General features: G+C 45.7%; 1 protein-coding gene across 2 annotated transcripts; it reads right to left on the bottom strand.

Annotated features, from left to right (window-relative positions):
• Positions 1 to 2,344: 2,344 nt before the first annotated feature.
• On the bottom strand, positions 2,345 to 20,779 carry med1 (mediator complex subunit 1). 2 transcript variants are annotated; one of them, XM_014158746.2, is made up of 16 exons: positions 20,576 to 20,779; positions 19,857 to 19,963; positions 19,455 to 19,533; positions 19,214 to 19,268; positions 18,780 to 18,912; positions 15,303 to 15,331; positions 15,067 to 15,138; positions 14,897 to 14,971; positions 14,531 to 14,694; positions 12,855 to 12,966; positions 12,527 to 12,651; positions 10,828 to 10,952; positions 8,414 to 8,615; positions 7,990 to 8,085; positions 7,526 to 7,631; positions 2,345 to 7,248 (listed from the first exon to the last, which is right to left on the bottom strand). In XM_014158746.2, exons 1-16 carry the CDS (start codon positions 20,691 to 20,693, stop codon positions 3,462 to 3,464), a joined length of 5,385 nt encoding a protein of 1,794 aa, XP_014014221.1. In that variant the 5' UTR covers positions 20,694 to 20,779; the 3' UTR covers positions 2,345 to 3,461. The 2 variants fall into 2 exon arrangements, with proteins under 2 accessions (XP_014014221.1, XP_014014222.1); XM_014158747.3 differs by having other exon boundaries at positions 19,857 to 19,960; positions 20,576 to 20,777.
• Positions 20,780 to 21,237: the final 458 nt, after the last annotated feature.

Genomic DNA, 21,237 nt, shown 5'->3' with positions numbered 1-21,237 from the left:
CACATTCAAAAAAGCATCTCAGAACATGAGTGCTGATCTAGGATCAGATCCCCTGTCCAAACATTTTCATTACGATCTAAATGGCAGAATACGGGGCCAGAGCCCCATTCCATTACTTGTACTTCCTCTTCTCTTCCTCCCTTCATTGTCATCACTAGATCGAACATGACTGGATAAGCGAAATGAAAGTCACTTCACAACATAATTTCCACCAATCACATGTCAGATCAGTGATTACGTCAAAGAAGTGAGAGGAAAGATACATTATACAAATATTTTAACAGAATTCATGAGATATTGTGGTAGACTGCACTACAAGCCATTATGATCCAACTAGAATGCAAGCGATTTGCCCCCACCAGGTCCAAAATGACTGTTTGAAAATGCACTTCAGTACAAACTCCTTTTTGCCCTGTTACCTTCAGAGTTCACTGGTTTCATGCTCCATCAGAATACTGCGATACAATATGTACTGAACAAAAATATAAAAGCAACATGTAACAATTTCAAAGATCTTACTGAGTTACAGTTCATATAAGGAAATCAGTCAATTGAAATAAATACATGGATTTCACATGACTGGGAATACAGATATGCATCTGTTGATCACAGATACCTTAAAAAAAAAAATAATAATCCCAGAAAACCATTCAGTATCTGGTGTGACCACCATTTGCCTCATGCAGCGAGCATATAGTTGATCAGGCTGTTGATTGTGGCCTGTGGAATGTTTTCCCACTCCTCTTCAATGGCTGTGCAAAGTTGCTGGACATTGGCGGGAACTGGAACACGCTGTCGTACACATCCAGAGCATCCCAAACATGCTCAATGGGTAACATGTCTGGTGAGTATGCAGGCCATGGAAGAACTGTGATATTTTCAGCTTCCAGGAATTGTGTACAGATTCTTGCGACATGGTGCCATGCATATCATGCTGAAACACACGGCTGATTGCACGACAATGGGCCTCAGGATCTCGTCACGGTATCTCTGTGCATTCATATTGCCAACGATAAAATGCAATTGTGTTCGTTGTCTGTAGCTCAAGCCTGCACATACCATAATCCCAACACCACCATGAGGCACTCTGTTCACAACGTTGACATCAGCAAACCGCTTACTCACGCAACACCATACTGGCTGTCTGCCATCTGCCCGGTACAGTTGAAACCGGGATTCATCCGTGAAGAGCACACTACTCCAGCGTGTCAGTGGCCATCGAAGGTGAGCATTTACCCACTTTAGTCGGTTACAACACCAAACTGCAGTCAGGTCAAGACCCTGGTGAGGACGACGAGCACGCAGATGAGCTTCCCTGAGACGATTTCTGACAGTTTGTGCAGAAATTATTCTGGTGTGCAAACCCACAGTTTCATTAGCTGTCCGGGTGGCTCATCTCAGACCATCTCGCAGGTGAAGAAGCCGGATGTGGAGGTCCTGGGCTGGCATGGTTGCACGTGGTCTGCTGTTGTGAGGCCGGTTGGACGTACTACCATCTCATGGTAGAGAAATTAACATTCCATTCTCTGGTAACAGCTCTGGTGGACACTTCTGTAGTCAGCATGCCAATTCCAAGCTCCCTCAAAACTTGAGACATCTGTGGCATTGTGTTGTGTGACCAAACTGCACATTTTAGAGTGGCCTTTTATTGTCCACAGCACAAGGTGCACCTTTGTAATCATGCTGTTTAATCAGATTCTTGATATGCCACACCTGTCAGGTGGATGGATTATCTTGGCAAAGGAGAACTGCTCACTAACAGGGTTGTAAACAAATTTGAGCACAGAATTAAAGAGAAATAAGCATTTTGTGCTTATGGAAAATTCCTGGGATGTTTTATTTCAGCTCAAGAAACATGGGACCAACACTTTACATGTTGCGTTTATATTTTTGTTCAGTATAAGTTGTATGTAGTGTTCAGTACAAGGTCAACCAATCCCATTTATTTGCATATTAATCACTAAACATGTTCTGGTTCACTCATTAGAATGTGTATTATTGCCTTGGTCCCCAATATTTTTCCACTCCTTGTATTTTTGATAATAGAATAGTGAATAAAGTCATGGAATTTATTTTTACCCTCTAATCATAACCACAGGAATTCCATCCTGCAGGGAAATATTTGTTTCATGGTTATGATATGGTTATGAGGATTTTGCAGCATGACTCGCTGCTGACATCTGCAGGAGATTGACGCAACTGCAGTGCCCCTCCGATGGGCCACTAGAAATCCTAAAAGCTACAGTCTGGGATTTGGGAAGCTTAAAATATTAAGCCTGGAGCTAGTCGACTAATAGTTAACTCTAAACAAATACGAAAAGGTGTACACAGAGGAGAGAAATCATTCAGCATTGAAATATTTATTTTAAGCTTGCCAAACTTCTCTGCAAAAAAAGTTCTACATCTCAACACTAACCTGCCCATTACATGTTAAAAGAGGTATCAAAATCTAAAATTCACAATCTTCTGAATCCACATTTAAGGCATTTAAACACACAATAAGATGTTACAACCCTTGCCGAATGATACTTCATAAAACAAAATATTTAAAATATATATTTTTTTTACATGTTGTTATTTTTTCTTTTTAAACATGGTGCAATTCTACAGTCTTAACTCTTTTTAACCCCCCCATCAAAAACAGAGCTGTAATCTTCTATGTTTGGTGCTGCTAGAGTAAATAATTAATCTAAAAGATATTCTAACTTAAAATACAACCAACATCGTAGCTCAAATAAACCATAAAGACTCAAACAGATACTGAAACAGATACCATGTGTCGTTGGGTACGTGTGGATTTTCGTAAAGGGATAGTTCACCCAAATTAGGTGATGGGTGAACTATCCCTTTAATTCCAAAATGCCTCACCCTCCACCCACATCACAGTAGAAATTGGCATCTCCATGTCTAGGTCAAGGTAACAATATGGCTGTAGAACACACTTGGATTTCAAAGTAGAATCCTGCTGTATTTGTCATTCTTGGACATATACTGATACGTAAAAAAAAGACACACAAAAATAAAAAACAGGTACACTGGTAGAGCTTCAGACCGTTTTTCAAAGATCTGCTTGATAAATGGCCTACTGCTAGAGCGCTGCCAGTCTTTGCAAATATGGCTTGGACGCCAAGGGAAGAGTTGCAGTCAAGATTATGAAAAGGCACATTCTGTAAGTTCTCATTTCATGTCAAAAGTGCTGCCACTAGCAATACTCGTGCTATTTAAGGATAAAGGGCCTTGCTTGCACAAGGGCGCAACGGCAGAAGATGGTACACCTGGAATCTGTACAGCAATCTGAATGCTAATCTCCCACTTTTCATTGCCTGGCCCGGGATTTGAACCAGCAACCTTCAAATTATTGGTCTGCCTCTTTAAACCCCCAGGGGCGTGACTTTTGATTGGAAATGAAAGTTACAGGCTGGCCTTTAAAATCCAAATCAAATGTGTGTCTATTGAAAGGGTTATAGGTTACCAGTGAGGGCCGAGTCCATGAGGTCATCGTCCTCATTCCGCATGTAGACAGGACTGGGGCGGGAGGGACGGTCCGAGCCCATCATAGAGAGAGACGTGTCCGAGGCCAAAATGGGTGACCGCGACCAGCTGTCAGCCTTCATGGGACCGTGTGAGACGTTCCCAGTTGACATGGACGACAACTTCTTCTTCTCCCTCTCTCTATCTTTGTCCCTCTCGCGTTCCCTCTCCTTCTGCTTCTTCTTCTCCTTCTTGTGCTTCTTGTGCTTCTCCCCGGAGCTGAGAGGCATGGAGCTCATGTAGTCCTGCGGAGGCACGGGCCTCATGGCCTGGTCGTCGTCCGAGCTAGGGCTGTTCTGGTGGGACTTCTCTGCCACAGAGCTGCTGCCTGACTCGCTCTCGCTGTCGTGGTTGAGCGGCGTGTAGCCCGGCGAGCGGCTGTGGCTGGGGGAAGAGCGGTCATGCTTGGGCGTGGAGCCGCTGAACAGGGGTGAGGCTTTGAGACCGGAAAGCTGGGGGCGCATGGATTCCCCTGAGCCCTCTCCGGGCTTCTGCAGGGTCACCTTGGCCTTGATGCTGGGGGAGCCGCCATCCGGCTTGCTGATAATGATCTTGGCCACGCCCGTGCTGCTCACGCCTCCAGTTTTGGGATCTATGAGCTTCTTGTCCCCGCTGGCGCCCACCGACACGGACACTTTGGACTTGCCCTCTTTCTCAGACTTTTCTCGTTTGATCGGGTACTCCCCGCCTTGAGAGGACATTCCGTGCTTGGAGGAGGGGCCGAGGTTTGGTGGCCCGCCCCCTGGTCCGCCTCCACCGCTGCCACCAACAGGTGGTTCACCCTCGTCTTCAGGACCCCCTCCCCCGCCGACGCTCTTCAGCTTGTCTATGACGGCGGTCAGCGAGGGCTTCTTGTTGCGGCTAGGGGACTTTCCTTTGGCGTTGGGGTTGTTAGCGTTGTTCCCTTGTCCCCCACCACAACCACCCCCTCCACCTCCACTAGAGCCATACTGAGACTGGGAGCCTCCGGAAAAGGGCATTGAGCCAGAGGAAGAGGAGCTGGAGGAGGAGGTGGAAGACGAGGAGCCGGAAGAGGAACCACCACCGCCCAGCTGCTTCTGGGATCCCATCCCCCCACCGGAGGACGACTTGGAACCTACCAAGCCGCCACCCCCTGAGCCCATGGGGGACTTGGCCTTGGAGGACGGCGGAGTTCCTGGTACTTGCGACTGCTGCATCTTCATGGTGGAAGAGAGCTTGTCAGAGCCACTGGGGCGAGAGTGCGAGGGGGAAATGTTGGGCTTGATGTTGGGGTTCATGAGGGACCCGGGAGGCTTGCCCCCCTGCGGCTTCATCTTGTTCCCACTTCCAACCCCGCCACCACTGCTTCCCGACCCGGAGAGTCCATGTTTGGTGATGGGAGAAGAGCCTGGCTTCCCCACGCCCATTCCCTGAGAAGAGCTCTTCATCTGGGGGGGTCCACCTCCAACACCCCCTCCCACGCTTCCAGGCTTGGAGCTGATGGCTTGGCCCAGGGTGCCCTCCTTACTCTTGATCTTGCCTGAGGAAGACGAGGAGTGGGAATGATGGCTCTTGCTTCCGCTAGTGCTGCCTGCACCTCCCGTGCCACCACCCGCCGAACTGCTTGAGGTGTACCCGCCATGGGACGAGGTTTTCCCACCAGACAGTGTTCCTTTGGGAATCTGAATGGTGATCTTAGGGATAGGTGGTGTGGCACCTCCTGGTGGGGTTTGCGACCGCCCGGAGCTACCGGGAGACTTGGATCCTCCGCCAATGCTGCCTCCAGATCCCGAGCCTCCGCTGGGTGGGGTGTAGGGTCGCCCCCCTGTGCTGTGAGATGGGGACTTCCCATCAGGATCAAGCTTTTTGCGTTTGGGGGGCTTGTCTTTGGACTTGCCCTCGCTGGAAGGGGTGCGGCTTCGCTTCACCTGCTTCCCCTCAGTGGAGCTGCTGCCGGTCATCCCCATCCCTGAGCTGCGCCCACTCCCGCCCCCATTGTCATCCTTCGTCCTCATAAGTCCCTGCTGCTGCTGCTGTTTGGCTTTGGCCTCGCCGCTCTTGAAGTCACTGCTCCCCCCTCCCATGGCCATCATGAGAGGGCTCTGGCCTCCCCCCATGTGGGACGAGTGCGAGTCACCTAGATCCAGGGCCTGACCCAGCAGTGGCTTGCCCCCTCCGCTGCTGCCCCCGAACACCATGCCTGACATGTCGAAGGGGTCCTTGAGGGAGGGGTCGGGTGTGCTCTGGCCGTGCGGGGTGGGGTTCTGGGGGGTGCCGGACGGCGTGTTCTGCTGGCTGCTCCCACCGAAGCCTTTGACCAGGTCCAGGTCTCCATCGGCGCTGGGTGAGCTGTCGTCGAAGTAGGCCTGGGGGAAGCCGTGGCTGGAGGTCAGCAGCTCGGGGTTGAAGTCCACCGTGTCGGGGAAGAAGTTGGTGGACGAGGAGTCGCTAGTAGGGGTGGTGGCGGTCGCCTCAGCGATCAGGTCGGCGGCGTTCGTGAAGGGGTTCTCGTTGCTGTTGGTGTTGAAGATGTCCGCCTCGAACACGGCGCTGCCCTGTCCCGAGCTGGACGAGTCCCGGTGCGGGGTGCCCAGGGGGCCCCCGTCCTCCCCGCTGCCCAGGTGGTGCTGCCCGTGCGAACCGCTGCCGCCTTTACCCGTCTGCTCGGGTAAGTCCGACAAGATCTCGTTTATGTCCGCGCCGATGCTGTCGGAGCTCGATAGGCGTACCATGCGAGGCAAGGATGATCCCGGAGGCGGTTGCTGTTGTTGCTGGGACTGGACGTGTGACTGCGAGTGGTAGGACACTCCGGCGCCGGAAGGCGGGGTCCCGCACTGACTGGGCGCCGGGGTGATGCTGTGGGGCGTGTCCAAGCCATCGCCAGGCAGGTTGACGTCGAAGATGGGATTCTGGGAGGCGTCCACGTCCATGGAGAAGAGCTCGCGGTGGAAGTCGTCCTCGGTGGGCTGGTGCTGGTGGTGGTGAGGCTGCATGGACCCCGACTGCTGCTTGTTCATCCCTCCCATCCCCCCTCCTCCTGCCCCAGGCACCCCACCCTTCTCCATCCCTCTGGGACGCTTCTTTTTGCCCTTGGTGCCACTTCCGGGGCAGGTGCCACCCATGCCATCAGTGCGTGGCGACCCAGAGGAAGAGTTCTGCCTCTCTAGGGGACTCGAGCCATAGAGGGCAGCAAAGTCCTGGGCGGGGTTGTCTTTCAGCAGGTTCATTAACATGGGGTGGTTCTTGGTGTTGGTGGCAGGGGAGGAGGTGGGGGGCGGAGTCTGGTGGGGTTGCGATCCGGAAGAGCTGTTCTGGGGAGTGGGGCTAGTGCCCACAGCGCCCGTGATCTGCAGCAAGCTGGTCAGAATGGGATTCTGGGTCACTTTGCTGAAGTCGTCCCCTGATTGACCCCCCTGCTGCTGCTGTTGCTGTCCAGCTGCCCCACCCTGGGGTGTACACTCTCCCCCCTGGCTTTGGCTGCGATTTATCCCGAACAGAGATGTGATTGGGCCGGCAAAGTTACCTCCCCCGCTGTTCCCGGTGGGAGTGTTGCCTCCACCGACACCCGGGAGCCCCATGGGGTTGGTGGGGTCAACCCCCGTGCCCATGCCGTACCCGGGGCTTCCAGCAGGGGGTAAGTTCTTTTTCACCATGATCTCCACCGTCTCGGCAATCAGGGAGAGGGCTGGCGTGTCTGCCTGGATGGTCTCCGCTTTCCGTCGGATGGCCCGCATGGTGACAGGGATGGACATGCACCTGAGGAAAGGGATCCGAATGGGGATGGGGCGGACATTACATTTGTTTTTTTAACTGTCATTTATCTGACGTTTACTTATTTTAACATCCATTATTTTCTATTGAAGGTCACATGGCCTCAAAATAATTGTATTTTGTTGAATAAAGCATATTGAATGAACCCATTTGGGTTGGTTTCTTTGCAGTGGGGTAACAACAAGACAGGCTGAGAACCATCTACTACAACATAAAACAGATTGCGTGAAGGACACTTGAAACAGAGAAAATGGCCGCTCACCTCTGGACCACTTTGGTGATAAAATCGTCAGTGCAGATCAAGGCATCGGATAGGCCTTTGTACAGCTTACAGGACACCTGCCTGGAGTCAATCACCTCCATAACCACTGCAAGAGGGAGAGAGGAGGTGGTGGTGGAGAGGAGAGACAGACGGAGAGTGAGAGGAGACAGACGGAGAATTTCGAGAGAGAGAGAGAGGGGGAGAGAGGGGTTTATTTGACAAGGACAGTGCAAATTTTATCAATGTTTTAGGTTCAACGTCAATGTAAAAGAGCTGGAGTCCGTAGTCAAGAGTGAGTCAAAAACGTCAGACCAACAGGGCCAGAGTAGATCTAAAGTCAATTCTGTTGTGAAAGTCACAGGACCGGTTAGAGGACTGGCGGACTGAAACAGCAGTAATGTCCATAGGGATACATTCAATTATGTCCTATTTAATTCCATGGTAATGTCAGTGTACGTCCTCACCACAGACTAGGGACTCGTTAACAGGGTGCTGGAAGGAGACGCTGAAGCTGGAGTCGGTCAGAGGACACACCTCAAACTGTAGCAGCCCTGGAGTGTCTGGAGGGGGGTTACACAGCAGGATATTACATCACTCAATAGCGCAAGAATCCATCTCATGTCAATTATTATTTGTTTTTGTGGGTTGATTGCTTCCATTTGTTTTGATCAGCATCGGTAAGGAGAGCTCAAACAATGCGTTGGCATGTACTGTATTACACTGACTAGAGTAACAATATGAAAATGATTTTGTATTTCGGTTGAGATGGAACAGCCCTGTACACTGCAGTTCTCCAGGACCAGTTGTGTTCATTAGTTAGCGGTTCTTATTGGACAAGTGCAGGCCCCTTCCTGTTTCAGATGGTCAACAACCACCACCACTACGCACCATCCTTGATGAAGGTGCGCTTGACGCAGCTGCCAATCAGCGTGTTGGCGGCCGCCTGGTGCCTGATAACATCCAGTAGGGCGGGCACCTGGGCTGGGTGGCGGAAGGGGATCTTGGACACCAGCGTCCCCTGCAGCGAGTGCCCGTCCTGCACCGGGGCGTCGCCATTCAGGAAGTAGCAGTGCTGCTGGTCGGGCAACGACTGAGCAGAGTGAGAGGAGAAGGGAAAAAAACTGAGGTAAGATGGAGAGCCCATAGAGATAGTTAGAGGACTCATCACGGATGTAACCGGTTTTTGCATGGACGCTGCCACTGAGGGCTCCCACTATTTTAAAGTACTCAACTAGGTGGGGGTTTCTATGGTTGGGAGCGATCAGCCAATGATAAGAGCATTGTCTTCATAAAATTTGGTCGCATGGTTTGTTAATGCTCACTGGGCACCATAGCTGCACCCACCCGTAGCACGCGTTCCAGCAGGTATATCTCACTTGTCACCCCCAAAGCCAATTCCTCCTTTGGCCGCCTCTCCTTCCAGTTCTCTGCTGCCAACGACTGGAACGAACTACAAAAATCTCTGAAACTGGAAACACTTATCTCCCTCACTAGCTTTAAGCACCAGCTGTCAGAGCAGCTCACAGATCACTGCACCTGTACATAGCCCATCTATAAATAGCCCAAACAACTGCCTCTTCCCCTACTGTATTTATTTATTTTGATCCTTTGCACCCCAGTATTTCTACTTTGCACACTCATCTACTGTCAAATCTACCATTCCAGTGTTTTAATTGCTATTTTGTATTTACTTCGCCACCATGGCCTATCTATTGCCTTTATCTCCCTTATCTCACCTCATTTGCTCACATTGTATATAGACTTATTTTTCTACTGTATGTTTGTTTTACTCCATGTGTAACTCTGTGTTGTTGTATGTTGTCGAACTGCTTTGCTTTATCTTGGCCAGGTCGCAGTTGTAAATGAGAACTTGTTCTCAACTTGCCTACCTGCTTAAATAAAGGTGAAATAAATAAAATAAAAATGGCTTTACGCTATATCACCGCCATCTAGTGGCCACAGTGAATTAATGACAAGATATGGTTCAGATCACTGCAGGTGGCGGTAAGTCACCAATATTAGCTAGAACCCAAAAGAAGAAGAAAATGTACTACTTCTAAATGGAGATGGCCTCAACAGAGTACCACAGTATGAGTCATAATACCCATAAAGATTATTGGTCAAACGGGTAAATGGTTCCAGTCGTTTTTCCAACATTAATTTTTCCAGTAGGGGATTTTAGAAACACTTCTATTAAGGTCTGTGTTCCGTGTAGGCTTACCCTGACGTGGCGTTTTGATAACCATCTCTCTCAGGCAAGGTGACAGAGCTCTTAAAATAAGAGCTCTGTCACCTTGCCTCTTAAAATAAGAGCTCTGTCACCTTGCCTGAGAGAGATGGTTATCAAAACGCCACGTCAGGGTAAGCCTACACGGAACACAGCCCTTAATAGAAGTGTTTCTAAAATCCCCTACTGGAAAAATGAATGTTGGAAAAACGACTGGAACCATTTACCCGTTTGACCACTAGGTTTTATGGGTATCAAATCAAACTTACTTGTATTGGTCACATACATATATTTAGCAGATGTTATTGCGGGCGTAGCAAAATGCTTGGCCATCATGACACCTCCACTGTGGGGCTCTATGGCACTGCCCGTGCTCTCACAGACGCCATAATAGGACAAATACAAAAGACGAGCCCTCTAACTCTATGGGACAGCCTTGTTTTTATTGTTTTTTTTCAGAGACAGAATTAATTCAGTGTTTAAAACTACCGAATTTCAATATACTAGTAAGCTCTTTGTGGTTGAGCCAAATTAAAAGACTGATAGTCCATTTTTTGCCCCCACTTCAAATAAACTGTACTGCTATGTTTCACTTGTCTTGTTTAGAGGTGTTTTAAGAGGTATATGTGTAGCTTACAACCCGTTCATACAGGCTCACTGGACCGAGTCAAACCTGAGACTTTCCGGCCAATCACATGACATTCACAGGTCACACTGAGGATCGGGACGACAAGAAAAGCAGCGCCACACACTGCAGCCCTCAAGAAGCAGTTGTACCCTCTTGTGTTAATGTGACGGAGCGCTTGACGTTATCTGACGACTGAAATTAAAATCAACCAAAAATAAATAAATATATATAAAAATTAAAAATACAATTTTAAAAAATGAAATCGCCTTTCGTTGCACTTGTGTAGTCGATCGGAGAAGAGCGGATAGATGTAAGCAACAGTTCATATTTCAGCTAGCCTATCTGAGGGGAAAGTGGAGCTCTCATCATACTTCTTTCCAACACCTTCACATCTACATAAGGGCCCAGGAGGCAGGTCTAAGAGGGGAGTGAGAGGAGGCGACTCACAGCGTAGAAGCGCATGGCGTGTGTGGGGGTGGTCAAGGGGTTCCCCACCTCCTCCTGGAGTTGACTCTGGACGATGAGCTCGTAGAGGGGCGACAGGGTGGGGGGTGTCTCAAACACAGGAATCCCTGGTAGGAGGGAGGAGGGGGGGGGGGGGGGGGGGGGGGGTTAACCGACACACACAGACGTGTGCACAAACACCCACATCTACACAGGGGCGAAAACAAAAGCAACCAATGCAAAACATACAAACCCATAGATACACCACACCCTACCACACTAGACTTTGGCGATATACCAATTATGGGGGATTTCAAAATACAGACGGTATGATTTTCAATACTGTTTCAACATAATTGTTTTGTATTTTTTTGAAGGGGGTAGGGACAGGGGTGCGTGCTACCCCACTGCTTATAACTATAAGTATAATAAATCTAAGATATGTAATACATTAGGGCCTTCAGAAAGTACACACCCCTTGACTTTCTCCACATTTTGTTGTGTTACAGCCTAAATATAAAATGGATTAAAATGTAGACTTCTTTTGTCACTGGCCTACACACAATATCCCATAATGTCAAAATTGAATTCTTTTTTTAAATGTTTACAAATTAATAAAACCTTTTAAAGCTGAAACGTCTTGAGTCAATAAGTATTCAACCCCTTTGTTATGGCAAGCCTAAATATATTGAGGAGACAAAATCTGCTTAACAAGTCACATAATAAGTTGCATGTGTGCAATAATAGTGTTTAATATGATTTTTGAATGACTACCTCATTTCTGTACCCTACACATACAGATAATTGTAAGGTCCCTCAGTCGAACAGTGCATTTCAAACAGATTCAACCAGAAAGACCAGGTGGGTAAAAAAAGAAGGCATTGAATATCCCTTTGAGCATGGTGAAGTTATTAATTACACTTTGGATGGTGTATCAATACACCTAGTCACCACAAAGATACAGGCGTCCTTCCTAACTCAGTTGCCTGAGAGGAAGGAAACCGCACAGAAATTTCACCATGAGGCCAATGGTGACTTTAAAACAGTTGCAGAGTTTAATGGCTGCGACAGGAGAAAACTGAGGATGGATCAACAACATTCTAGTTAGTCCACAATACTAAATTAAATGACAGAGTGAAAAGAAGGAAGCCTGTACAGAATACACATATTTCAAAACATGCCCCATGTTTGCAACAAGGCAGTAAAGTAATACTGCAAAAAATGTGGCAAACCAATTAACTTTTTGTCCTGAATACTAAATGTAATGTTTGAGGGAAATCCAATACAACACATTACGGACTACCACGCTCCATATTTTTGAGCATAGTGGTGGCTGCATCATGACATGGGTATGCTTGTAATCATTAAGGTGTGAATACTTTCTGAAGACACTGTAAATCCAGCTCAGGCCTCCAGCTACGCATTTGGCTTGCAAATTGGCTAATGTCAAGATCAAGCTTCTTGGTTAGAACAGAGACATTCAATCCCCTCCTGGATCAAGGTCCCTGTAACCTAAATTGTTTTGCACTCATTTTATTTTTTATAACACCCCTTGTGCGCACATTCGGTAATATCTTATACTCCGGGTATGGTACAGAAACGATATGATGGCTTGAAAACCTGGATACCGCCCAACCCTAGTCCACACACACCAAAACACATACACACACCAAAACACATACACACGTCTGAGACCACCCACCTGTAGCATTGCCCATCCTCTGGATGAAGGAGAGGGAGAAGGGCATGGGCAGGTTCATCTTGAGGAAGAAAGAGGCAGGAAGGTCCACACAGTTGGAATTGGTCACAGACGAGAAGGAAGGGGTTCTGCAACAGAGAGAGGAGACACACAATCTCAAAATTATCAAGTTATTCCCCCACGACGAAATAACTACTTATTAGCCATTTATTATGAACAATTTATAAAAGTATCTGATGTATTTTATTCACCAAAAAAATATCTTTAATGCCCATCTAAATCTTTGCTCTGGAACTTAAATTGAATGTCTGAAATTTGGGAGAGGTCTCACCCCTTGTTGTCCACTGGGTGAGATCCCGTGATGAGGGGGGCGATGGGTAGCTTGTAGATTGACGAGGTCCCCTCCACCGTCACAGATACACTCACACCCAGAGAGCGAGGGACTGTACAGGAGTTAAAGTAGGGCCATGTGAAGACATGCACAGATGGAGAAAGATGGCCAAAGGAGGATCATTAGATTATTTAATTTATAGTCTAGTTCCAAAATCTTCTACGGTTTAAGCCAAGTCAGCAAATCCAGCCAAACAAATTAGACGATTATAAGTTACCAGGTGTATTGCTTGCCAACCTACAGTTGAAGTCGGAAGTTTACATACACCTTAGACAAATACATTTAAACTCAGTTTCACAATTCCTGACATTTAATCCTAGTAAAAATTCCTGTTTTAGGTCAGTTAGGATTATTAAAAATGTAAAATGTCAGAATAATAGTAGAGAGAATGATTTATTTCAGCTTTTATTTCTTTCATCAAATTCCCAGTGGGTCAGAAGTTTACATACACTCAATTAGTATTTGGTAGCATTGCCTTTAAATTGTTTAACTTGGGTCAAACGTGTTGGGTGGCCGTCCACAAGCTTCCCACAATAAATTGGGTGAATTTTGACCCATTCCTCCTGACAGAGCCTCCCCCTTTTCCTCCAAACATAACGATGGTCATTATGACCAAACAGTTCTATTTTTGTTTCATCAGACCAGAGGACATTTTCCAAAAAGTACAATCTTTGTCCCCATGTGCAGTTGCAAACCGTAGTCTGGCTTTTTTATGCCGGTTTTGGAGCAGTGGCTTCTTCCTTGCTGAGCGGCCTTTCAGGTTATGTCGATATAGGACTCGTTTTACTGTGGATATAGATACTTTTGTACCCGTTTCCTCCAGCATCTTCACAAGATCCTTTGTGGTTGTTCCGGGATTGATTTGCACTTTTCGCACCAAAGCACGTTCATCTCTAGGAGACACAACGCGTCTCCTTCCTGAGCGGTATGACGGCTGCGTGGTCCCATAGTGTTTATACTTGCGTACTGTTTGTACAGATGAACGTGGTACCTTCAGGCGTTTGGAAATTTTTCCCAAGGATGAACCAGACTTGTGGAGGTCTCCAATTTGTTTTCTGAGGTCTTGGCTGATTTCTTTTGATTTTCCCATGATGTCAAGCAAAGAGGCACTGAGTTTGAAGGTAGGCCTTGAAATACATCCACAGGTACACCTCCAATTGACTCAAATGATGTCAATTAGCCTATCAGAAGCTTCTAAAGCCATGACATCATTTTCTGGAATTTTCCAAGCTGTTTAAAGGCACAGTCAACTTAGTGTATATAAACTTCTGACCCACTGTAATTGTGATACAGTGAATTATAAGTGAAATAATCTGTAAACAATTATCAGAAAAATTACTTGTGTCATGCACAAAGTAGATGTCCTAACCGACTTGCCAAAATAGTTTAACAAGAAATTTGTGGAGTGGTTGAAAAGCGAGTTTTAATGACTCCAACCTAAGTGTATGTAAACTTCCGACTTCAACTGTATATCTTTTCAACAATTTTTATTTATTAAACCATGGCTGAATCAAGAAAATATGTGTTCATCTCTATTCAGGATTAACCCCCACGAGCGGAAAGCACTGCATTGGCTTTCTGGGCAGCACTGTGGCAAATTTCCTTTGTCCCCTCACCATTTGTGTCGGTGAAGTTGAGCTGCGAGCCTGTCCTTTCCTCGAACACATCGTACGGGGACACGTAGCACTGGAGGGAGACAAGATGGCCCCCGCTCCTGGCTGTCAGCAGGCCCACGCTCCCATGAAGGATGGTCTCTACAGTGTTAGCGTTGGTGGCTAACCTGCAACACACACAGAATAGTGAGAATTCATTCTGACAGGAACATATTTTTCTCAAAGGGGAAACCACTCCAAAATACTTTTCTGGGACATTTCTTTTTTTTTTTTACAGAGGGAGAAATTTTCTTTAGATCTGCCACATCAGGGGCATTGTAAAAAAGGAGGTTTTGAGATGCACCTAATCAAACTGCAATGCGTACATACCTGAACATGTGCATCATCTTGGTAAGATCCAGCTCGAGGGATTGAAGTGCAAGGTACATCTTTGTTTTCAGCTTACTGGTGGGAACCGCAATAAAGACGGAAATGAAGTATAACAGCATTTGATGTAATTCAATTCCACAACCACTTATAGTGCTCTAATAGCTACTCACTTGTCTCCAGGAAGCTTGTACAGGTTGACTAGGCCCTTAAGATGTTTGGAGAACTCTTCAAAGTTCTTATCCCTTTAGAGAGGTTGGGAAAAAATTACAACCAAGATGTCATCATGAGAATAAAATGAACGAAAAGCACTTTATCGACAAGTATTTTACATTCTTTAAATATTTTGGTTTATATAATAATTACACAATATTTATGTTTCTATTATTTATTTTATCTAGAATCTCACCTCAGGTGTTGAATCAGCTCCGGACAGCTCTGTAAAGAATTTAAAAAAGAATGAATATAAAAATAAATACTTGGATAACATATTTACCGTATATCACTTGTTTTATAGGTAAAGCGTGTCGCACACATGCCGTTGCGTCAGATCTGAAGCTTCTTACGGACAACTTATCTGCGTAAGACTTCTTAAGCAAAATTATCAGTTCAATACATTTCTGGATATTATTATATATGAATTATGTTGTAATGATTTAATTCTGCGACTGTGGAGGGGTGAGGAGGAGGAGGTGCTCCACGGGCGGACCCCTTTTTTGTCCGGAAGTAATTTGGCCATTCATTGTAGTCACTTCGCCCTGTGGAGATGCTATTTTCTCGAGTTCTCTCGTGTCAATTAACTTGTGACATTCCTGGATTATTCATTATATTAATAAACTCTGCTTTAAATTAACAAATACAATAAAACAAATAAAAAAAGGTTAAGAGTATAAGACTGTGTACATATCTGTCCGTGTTGGCCAAGTTTCAAGAACAGTCAAAAACGTCCAGCCAACCCTACGCCAATGATGCCGGTGGATCTCAAAACTGATCTTGGATCCACATTAAGTAGCAAAGATATTCTTTGCCACCGTCGTTTTATGACAGATATCTCAAACCAGTAATGACTATTCAACAAAACAATAAATAATTATTTCCAGCAAATGTCTTAGCTACGTGATTGTATGACGGGCAAAGGAGTTTTGAGGTTGAGGATGCAGTATTTATGAAATTTGGCAATGAGGAAGAAAAACAGCATAGTTCAGCTAGCCAGCAAGTTTAGCCTGGGAAAACGAGGACCTCAGACTGGTTCACCTTCCAACAGGACATCAACCCTAAGCACAGAGCCAAGACAACGCAGGAGTGGCTTCGGGACAAGTCTCTGAATGTCCTTGAGTGGCCCAGCCAGAGCCCGGACTTGAACCCGATAGAACATCTCTGGAGAGACCTGAAAATAGCTGTGCAGCGACGCTCCCCATCCAACCTGACAGAGTTTGAGAGGATCTGCAGAGAAGAATGGGAGAAACTCCCCAAATACAGGTGTGCCAAGCTTGCAGCGTCATACCCAAGAAGACTCGAGGCTGTAATCGCTGCCAAAGGTGCTTCAACAAAGTACTGAGTAAAGGGTCTGAATACAAATCTTGGTTTCTCATAGTCTGAGAGTCTTTAGGTGCATTTTGGCAAACTTCAAGCGGGCTGCCATGTGCCTTTTACTGAGGAGTGGCTTCCATCTGGCCACTCTACCATAAAGGCCTAATAGGTGGAGGGCTGCAGAGATGGTTGTCCTTCTGGAAGGTTCTCCTATTTCCACAGAGGAACTCTGGAGCTCTGTCAGTGTGACCATCAGGTTCTTGGTCACCTTCCTGACCAAGGCCCTTCTCCCCCGATTGCTCAGCTTGGCCAGGTTGCCAGCTCTAGGAAGTGTCTACGTGCTTCCACACTTCTTCCATTTAAGAATGATGGAGGCCACTGTGTTCTTGGAGACCTTCAATGCTGCAGACATTTTTTGGTACTCTTCCCCAGATCTGTGCCTCGACACAATCCTATCTCGGAGCGCTACGGACAATTCCTTCGACCTCACGGCTTGGATTTTGCTCTGAAATGCACTGTCAACTGTGGGACCTTATATAGACAGGTGTGTGCCTTTCCAAATCATGTTCAATCAATAGAATTTACCACAAGTTGACTCCAATCAATTTGTAGAAACATCTCAAGGATGATCAATGGAAACAGGATGCCGCTGAGCTCATTTTCGAGTCTCAAAGCAAAACGTCTGAATACTTATGTAAAGAAGGTATCCGTTTTATTTTTAATACATTGGCAAAAATGTCTAAAAACCTGTTTGCACTTTGTCATTAAGGGGTATTGTGTATGGATAGTTGGGGGGGGGGGGGGGGGGAAAGGGGTCAAATACTTTCCGAATGCACTGTATATATATAGAAATAGTGATCCTGCTTCTGTTGCCTGTTTCAGTGTTCGGTTGATAGCCTACGGATTCCGTGAGCAGCAAGCGTGACGGAACAATTTCACAAATCAGCTGTTTTTAATCCTTGCTATGCTGTAATAAAGGCTTCCCACTTTATTTTACGTTAGACCAGCCTCTCTGACATTATTCATAATTTATTTAGTGCAGTTTACAATGTTCCAAACTGTCAGCTAAATTATATTCATAATAATAACCCTCCCTTATCCTTGATCTCATTCTCATTGTTGTTATTACTATTATGATCATCACTATAATAATAATGTCATGTTATTGTCATTAGTAGGCTTAGTATATCAGCCTTCTATAACCACCATCGAGCTGTAGGCCTAGAAGCACATCCTGTTTAGTCTTAATACCATAACTTACTTATGTCTATATTTCAATACTTATAGGCTACTGTATCAATCAATCATTTATTTGTTCATGTCATCACACAGCATACGAGTCATTTATGACGTGAAATGCAATCAAGTATTTTAGTTTTAAAATAAAATAACTAAACGACCATTGAATAATTTGTATAAACAATCAATAGGCCTAAACTGTTCCATTTCAGAAATTGCATTCACGAATGAATGCGACGGTTTTTAGTCTTTGCTGTAATAAAGGCTTTAGGGGGGAAAAAAACATTAAAACAGACTCTCTGGTACGCTTATAGTTTATTTAGTGTTGTTTACATTGTTCCAAACTGTCAGAAAAATGATATTGTAATCTAACAGCACCCGTTTGGCACATGTAGGCATAATATGCACGCAGCGCTTGCTCAATACCTTATTTTTCTTGATCTCCAGTTTTTTCCCAGCACTAGTCAAATTTATTCCCCACATCTGACTTCCCCTTTACCTCCTGCACAACCAGTAAACATTTCAGTAAGATAACTTTTCAGTCAGAAATGGCTGTAATTATGTTGCAGCTTCAGCAACACGGACAATGCTATACACACTGATGTTCTGTGGCGGTTGCTGCAGCAGGGAGGAGAGAGACAACAGGTGCTAGTAAATCACTCTTTTTACTTTTTTTACACAGCGCAGCAAGTATGAGCCAGGCGGCACAATCAAATCAATTGCGGTCGGACTCCCTCTAGTCATTTGTGTGTCCTCATTATTTCATCAAACAGCTCGCTTAAAGCATCAGACAAGCTCAGTGCATAAGGTTGACTTGATTGAAACATACAGGATGTGTCTATATATGGAAAAGTACACTTACAAAAATGACAAATCAAATGTTATTGGTCACATACACATGTTTAGCAGATGTTATGTGTGGCGAAATGCTTGTGTTTCGAGCTCAGTGCAGTAATATCTAACAATTTCACAACATATACCCAATACACACAAATCTAAGTATAGGAATCAATTGGTCGAAACAGACAACTCTTGGTCAACCAATATTTTTTTTATGCATGAACAGCCCAAATAAACATACAGAGTAATAGTGCTGTGTGTAGAAGATAGTACTGACCGCTGGGTTCTCTCCGTGGTGGGCCACCTTCACATCCACCAGCTGACCAGCCGTGTCCAGCTGCACCTCCACATAGAACATGTCTGAAGTGATGTAACACTCTGTCCCCGAAGGACTCAGGTGGGACCCCAGCCTGGTGGGAGAGGATGAGGATGGCAGGGGTGGGGTGGGGTTAGAGAGAAATAGAGGGAGGCAAAGCAGACTCAATGTGGCTTAACCATGTCCTCCTCAATCAATGACTTTCTTGTCCCAAGTTTGGAAATCCATGGTCAGGAATGTACTATACAACAGATACACACCACATATACACAGTTAATAAAATACACATGGTTATCCCATCAATGGTATGAATAAGGAATCAGTGGATGAGTGACCTGGTGATATAAGGGAAAGGAGGACTAAGTGAGTGAGACAAGAAGAAAGGAAGAGCTTACATGTTCTGTCGTGCGATGGATTCCAAGCGATCTGTCATGGAAGGCAGGGAGGACACTAGAGCCGAGAGAGATAAATTTAAAAACTCAGCAGATTGTCTTTCAACTGTCAAGAATCTGAAGATACAGGAGCGATTGCTATAGACATCCAATTGCAGAAGTGCCCGTGGAACACTTTCAATGAATAGGACAGGTTGTCTTTGTGATCAATCAAGAGAGACAAAGTCTCTCTTTGGGGTCTCACCTTTCAGTGCTTTCTGCAGGGTCTCTAGACAGGTGAGCAGGAGCTGGTGTCCAGCCGCATTCATCTGACCACGTTTCTCCTGTGACAGAAGAAACAAGAGGAGGGAAGGATTAGAGGAGAGTAAAGATTTTGTAACTCATATAATGTACGTATATTTGGGTTTACCCCAATGAAGTTCTATTGGCTAAAACGTTGGTTTAAGATCCATTAATCACATTGTAGAGCATGCAAGAATGCCAGCGAGCCAGAGTCTCTTTTTCCACCTCTAAGCATGTCCTGTATGCATCTTCCATAGTCTATAAGGTGTGCAACCGGACCAATTAACACTCATTCCTAACTCTATATATTTAGCATTCCATCATTTCTTATTATTTCATCCACACATTCTCTCCATCTTCTCACCATGGCCTGGCGCACCACCTTGCTGGTCTCCTGCCAAGGCCGTGAGGCATTGTGTTTGGCATGGAGTCTCTCCAACAGAGCGTTCACGCGACTCTGCTTCTCGGCTTCTGGGAATAAAAAAAGGTGCGTTGCATTCAATTTGAACTATAGCACTTCAGTGTTCAATGACTGACATTCCACGAGAACAATATAAGCTGGTTTTAATAACATCCTAATTACATAGCTAACTACATCATTTGTTTACATGGTGTCCTACACAAAACATAAACACAGTGGAATTGATGGAGTAGGCTTAGCTTTGATGCAACCAATAGGGTTTTCACTGAGTTTTTACATTGCGCTCTCAAGAGGGTCCAGCACAATGTAAATATGTTGCATCGAAGTTAGAGTAGGCTATGTAATAAACTGACTACAACGTATCTAGTACAAGAAAGTGGCTAGGTAGCGAATGTCCGCTTAACTAATCCAGGTGCATTTAATATAGTTGTCAGTAACAGTAAACTGTATTTAAATACAAATTGCACGTAGAGAAACATAATGATGTATTATCGTAGCTAGCTAGCATGATAACTACAATGCTGGCTAGGTAGCTAATATAGCTCACAAATACCCGAGCTAGCATTAGCCTGCTCTCAGCTTGTTGTGACTGATCTGACAACAAATATCTGACCCAAGCGTAACCACACTAGCTACGATTGCACAAATATGATACAACTCACCGGTCCCTTCTTCAGCTTTTACCCGATCTGCAAGAGCCTGGTTTCCCCCAGATTGTGTTGAAAGGGCAAGTTCTCTTGCTGGGTTTGGACTACAGCCCTGCATAGAAACCGCCGCCATCTTCAGTAGCTAGCGTCTTTTTGCTAGCTACACTGTCGCTTCGCACTGGACTTCCGTAGTGGGTGGGACGTCGTAGTCAAAGATGTTTTAACTAACCCCAAGATAGACCACAGCATGCCGTTTCGGAACGGGAGCAAATGAGAAGGTGGGCAGAGCCAAGCACTAGCTAGCCAGATCCTATTGGCGCATTCTAGCATGTATTTGCGATTTTACGTTAGGGAACTCCTACTCTGGGAAGTGCGCGTGTGAAATAACTAAATTAGCCCTTGCACTCCTAAACAACGCAATTAAATGAATAAAAAAACGTTGGCAAAGGTCAAGTCTACAAAACGTAGTCCACTCTGTTCGTAACATATTTTATTTTTGGGAACAGAAAACTGTATTGAGATCAAATGTTTAGCAGAATATCGGTCAAAATCCATCTCGCTCCATCTTCTCCCACTGCCGGCCATTGGGCTTCTTGGGAACGCCAACCGCATGCTTCAGTTGTATATATCCGGTGAAACATCTGGCTCATTGTTCTATCGGTGTCGGAGGTCTCGTG

This window comes from Salmo salar, chromosome 19, assembly GCF_965601325.2.
Source record: "Salmo salar chromosome 19, fSalSal1, whole genome shotgun sequence".
Classification (NCBI taxonomy): Eukaryota; Metazoa; Chordata; class Actinopteri; order Salmoniformes; family Salmonidae; genus Salmo; species Salmo salar.
This window is presented reverse-complemented; position numbering and strand designations above follow the sequence as displayed.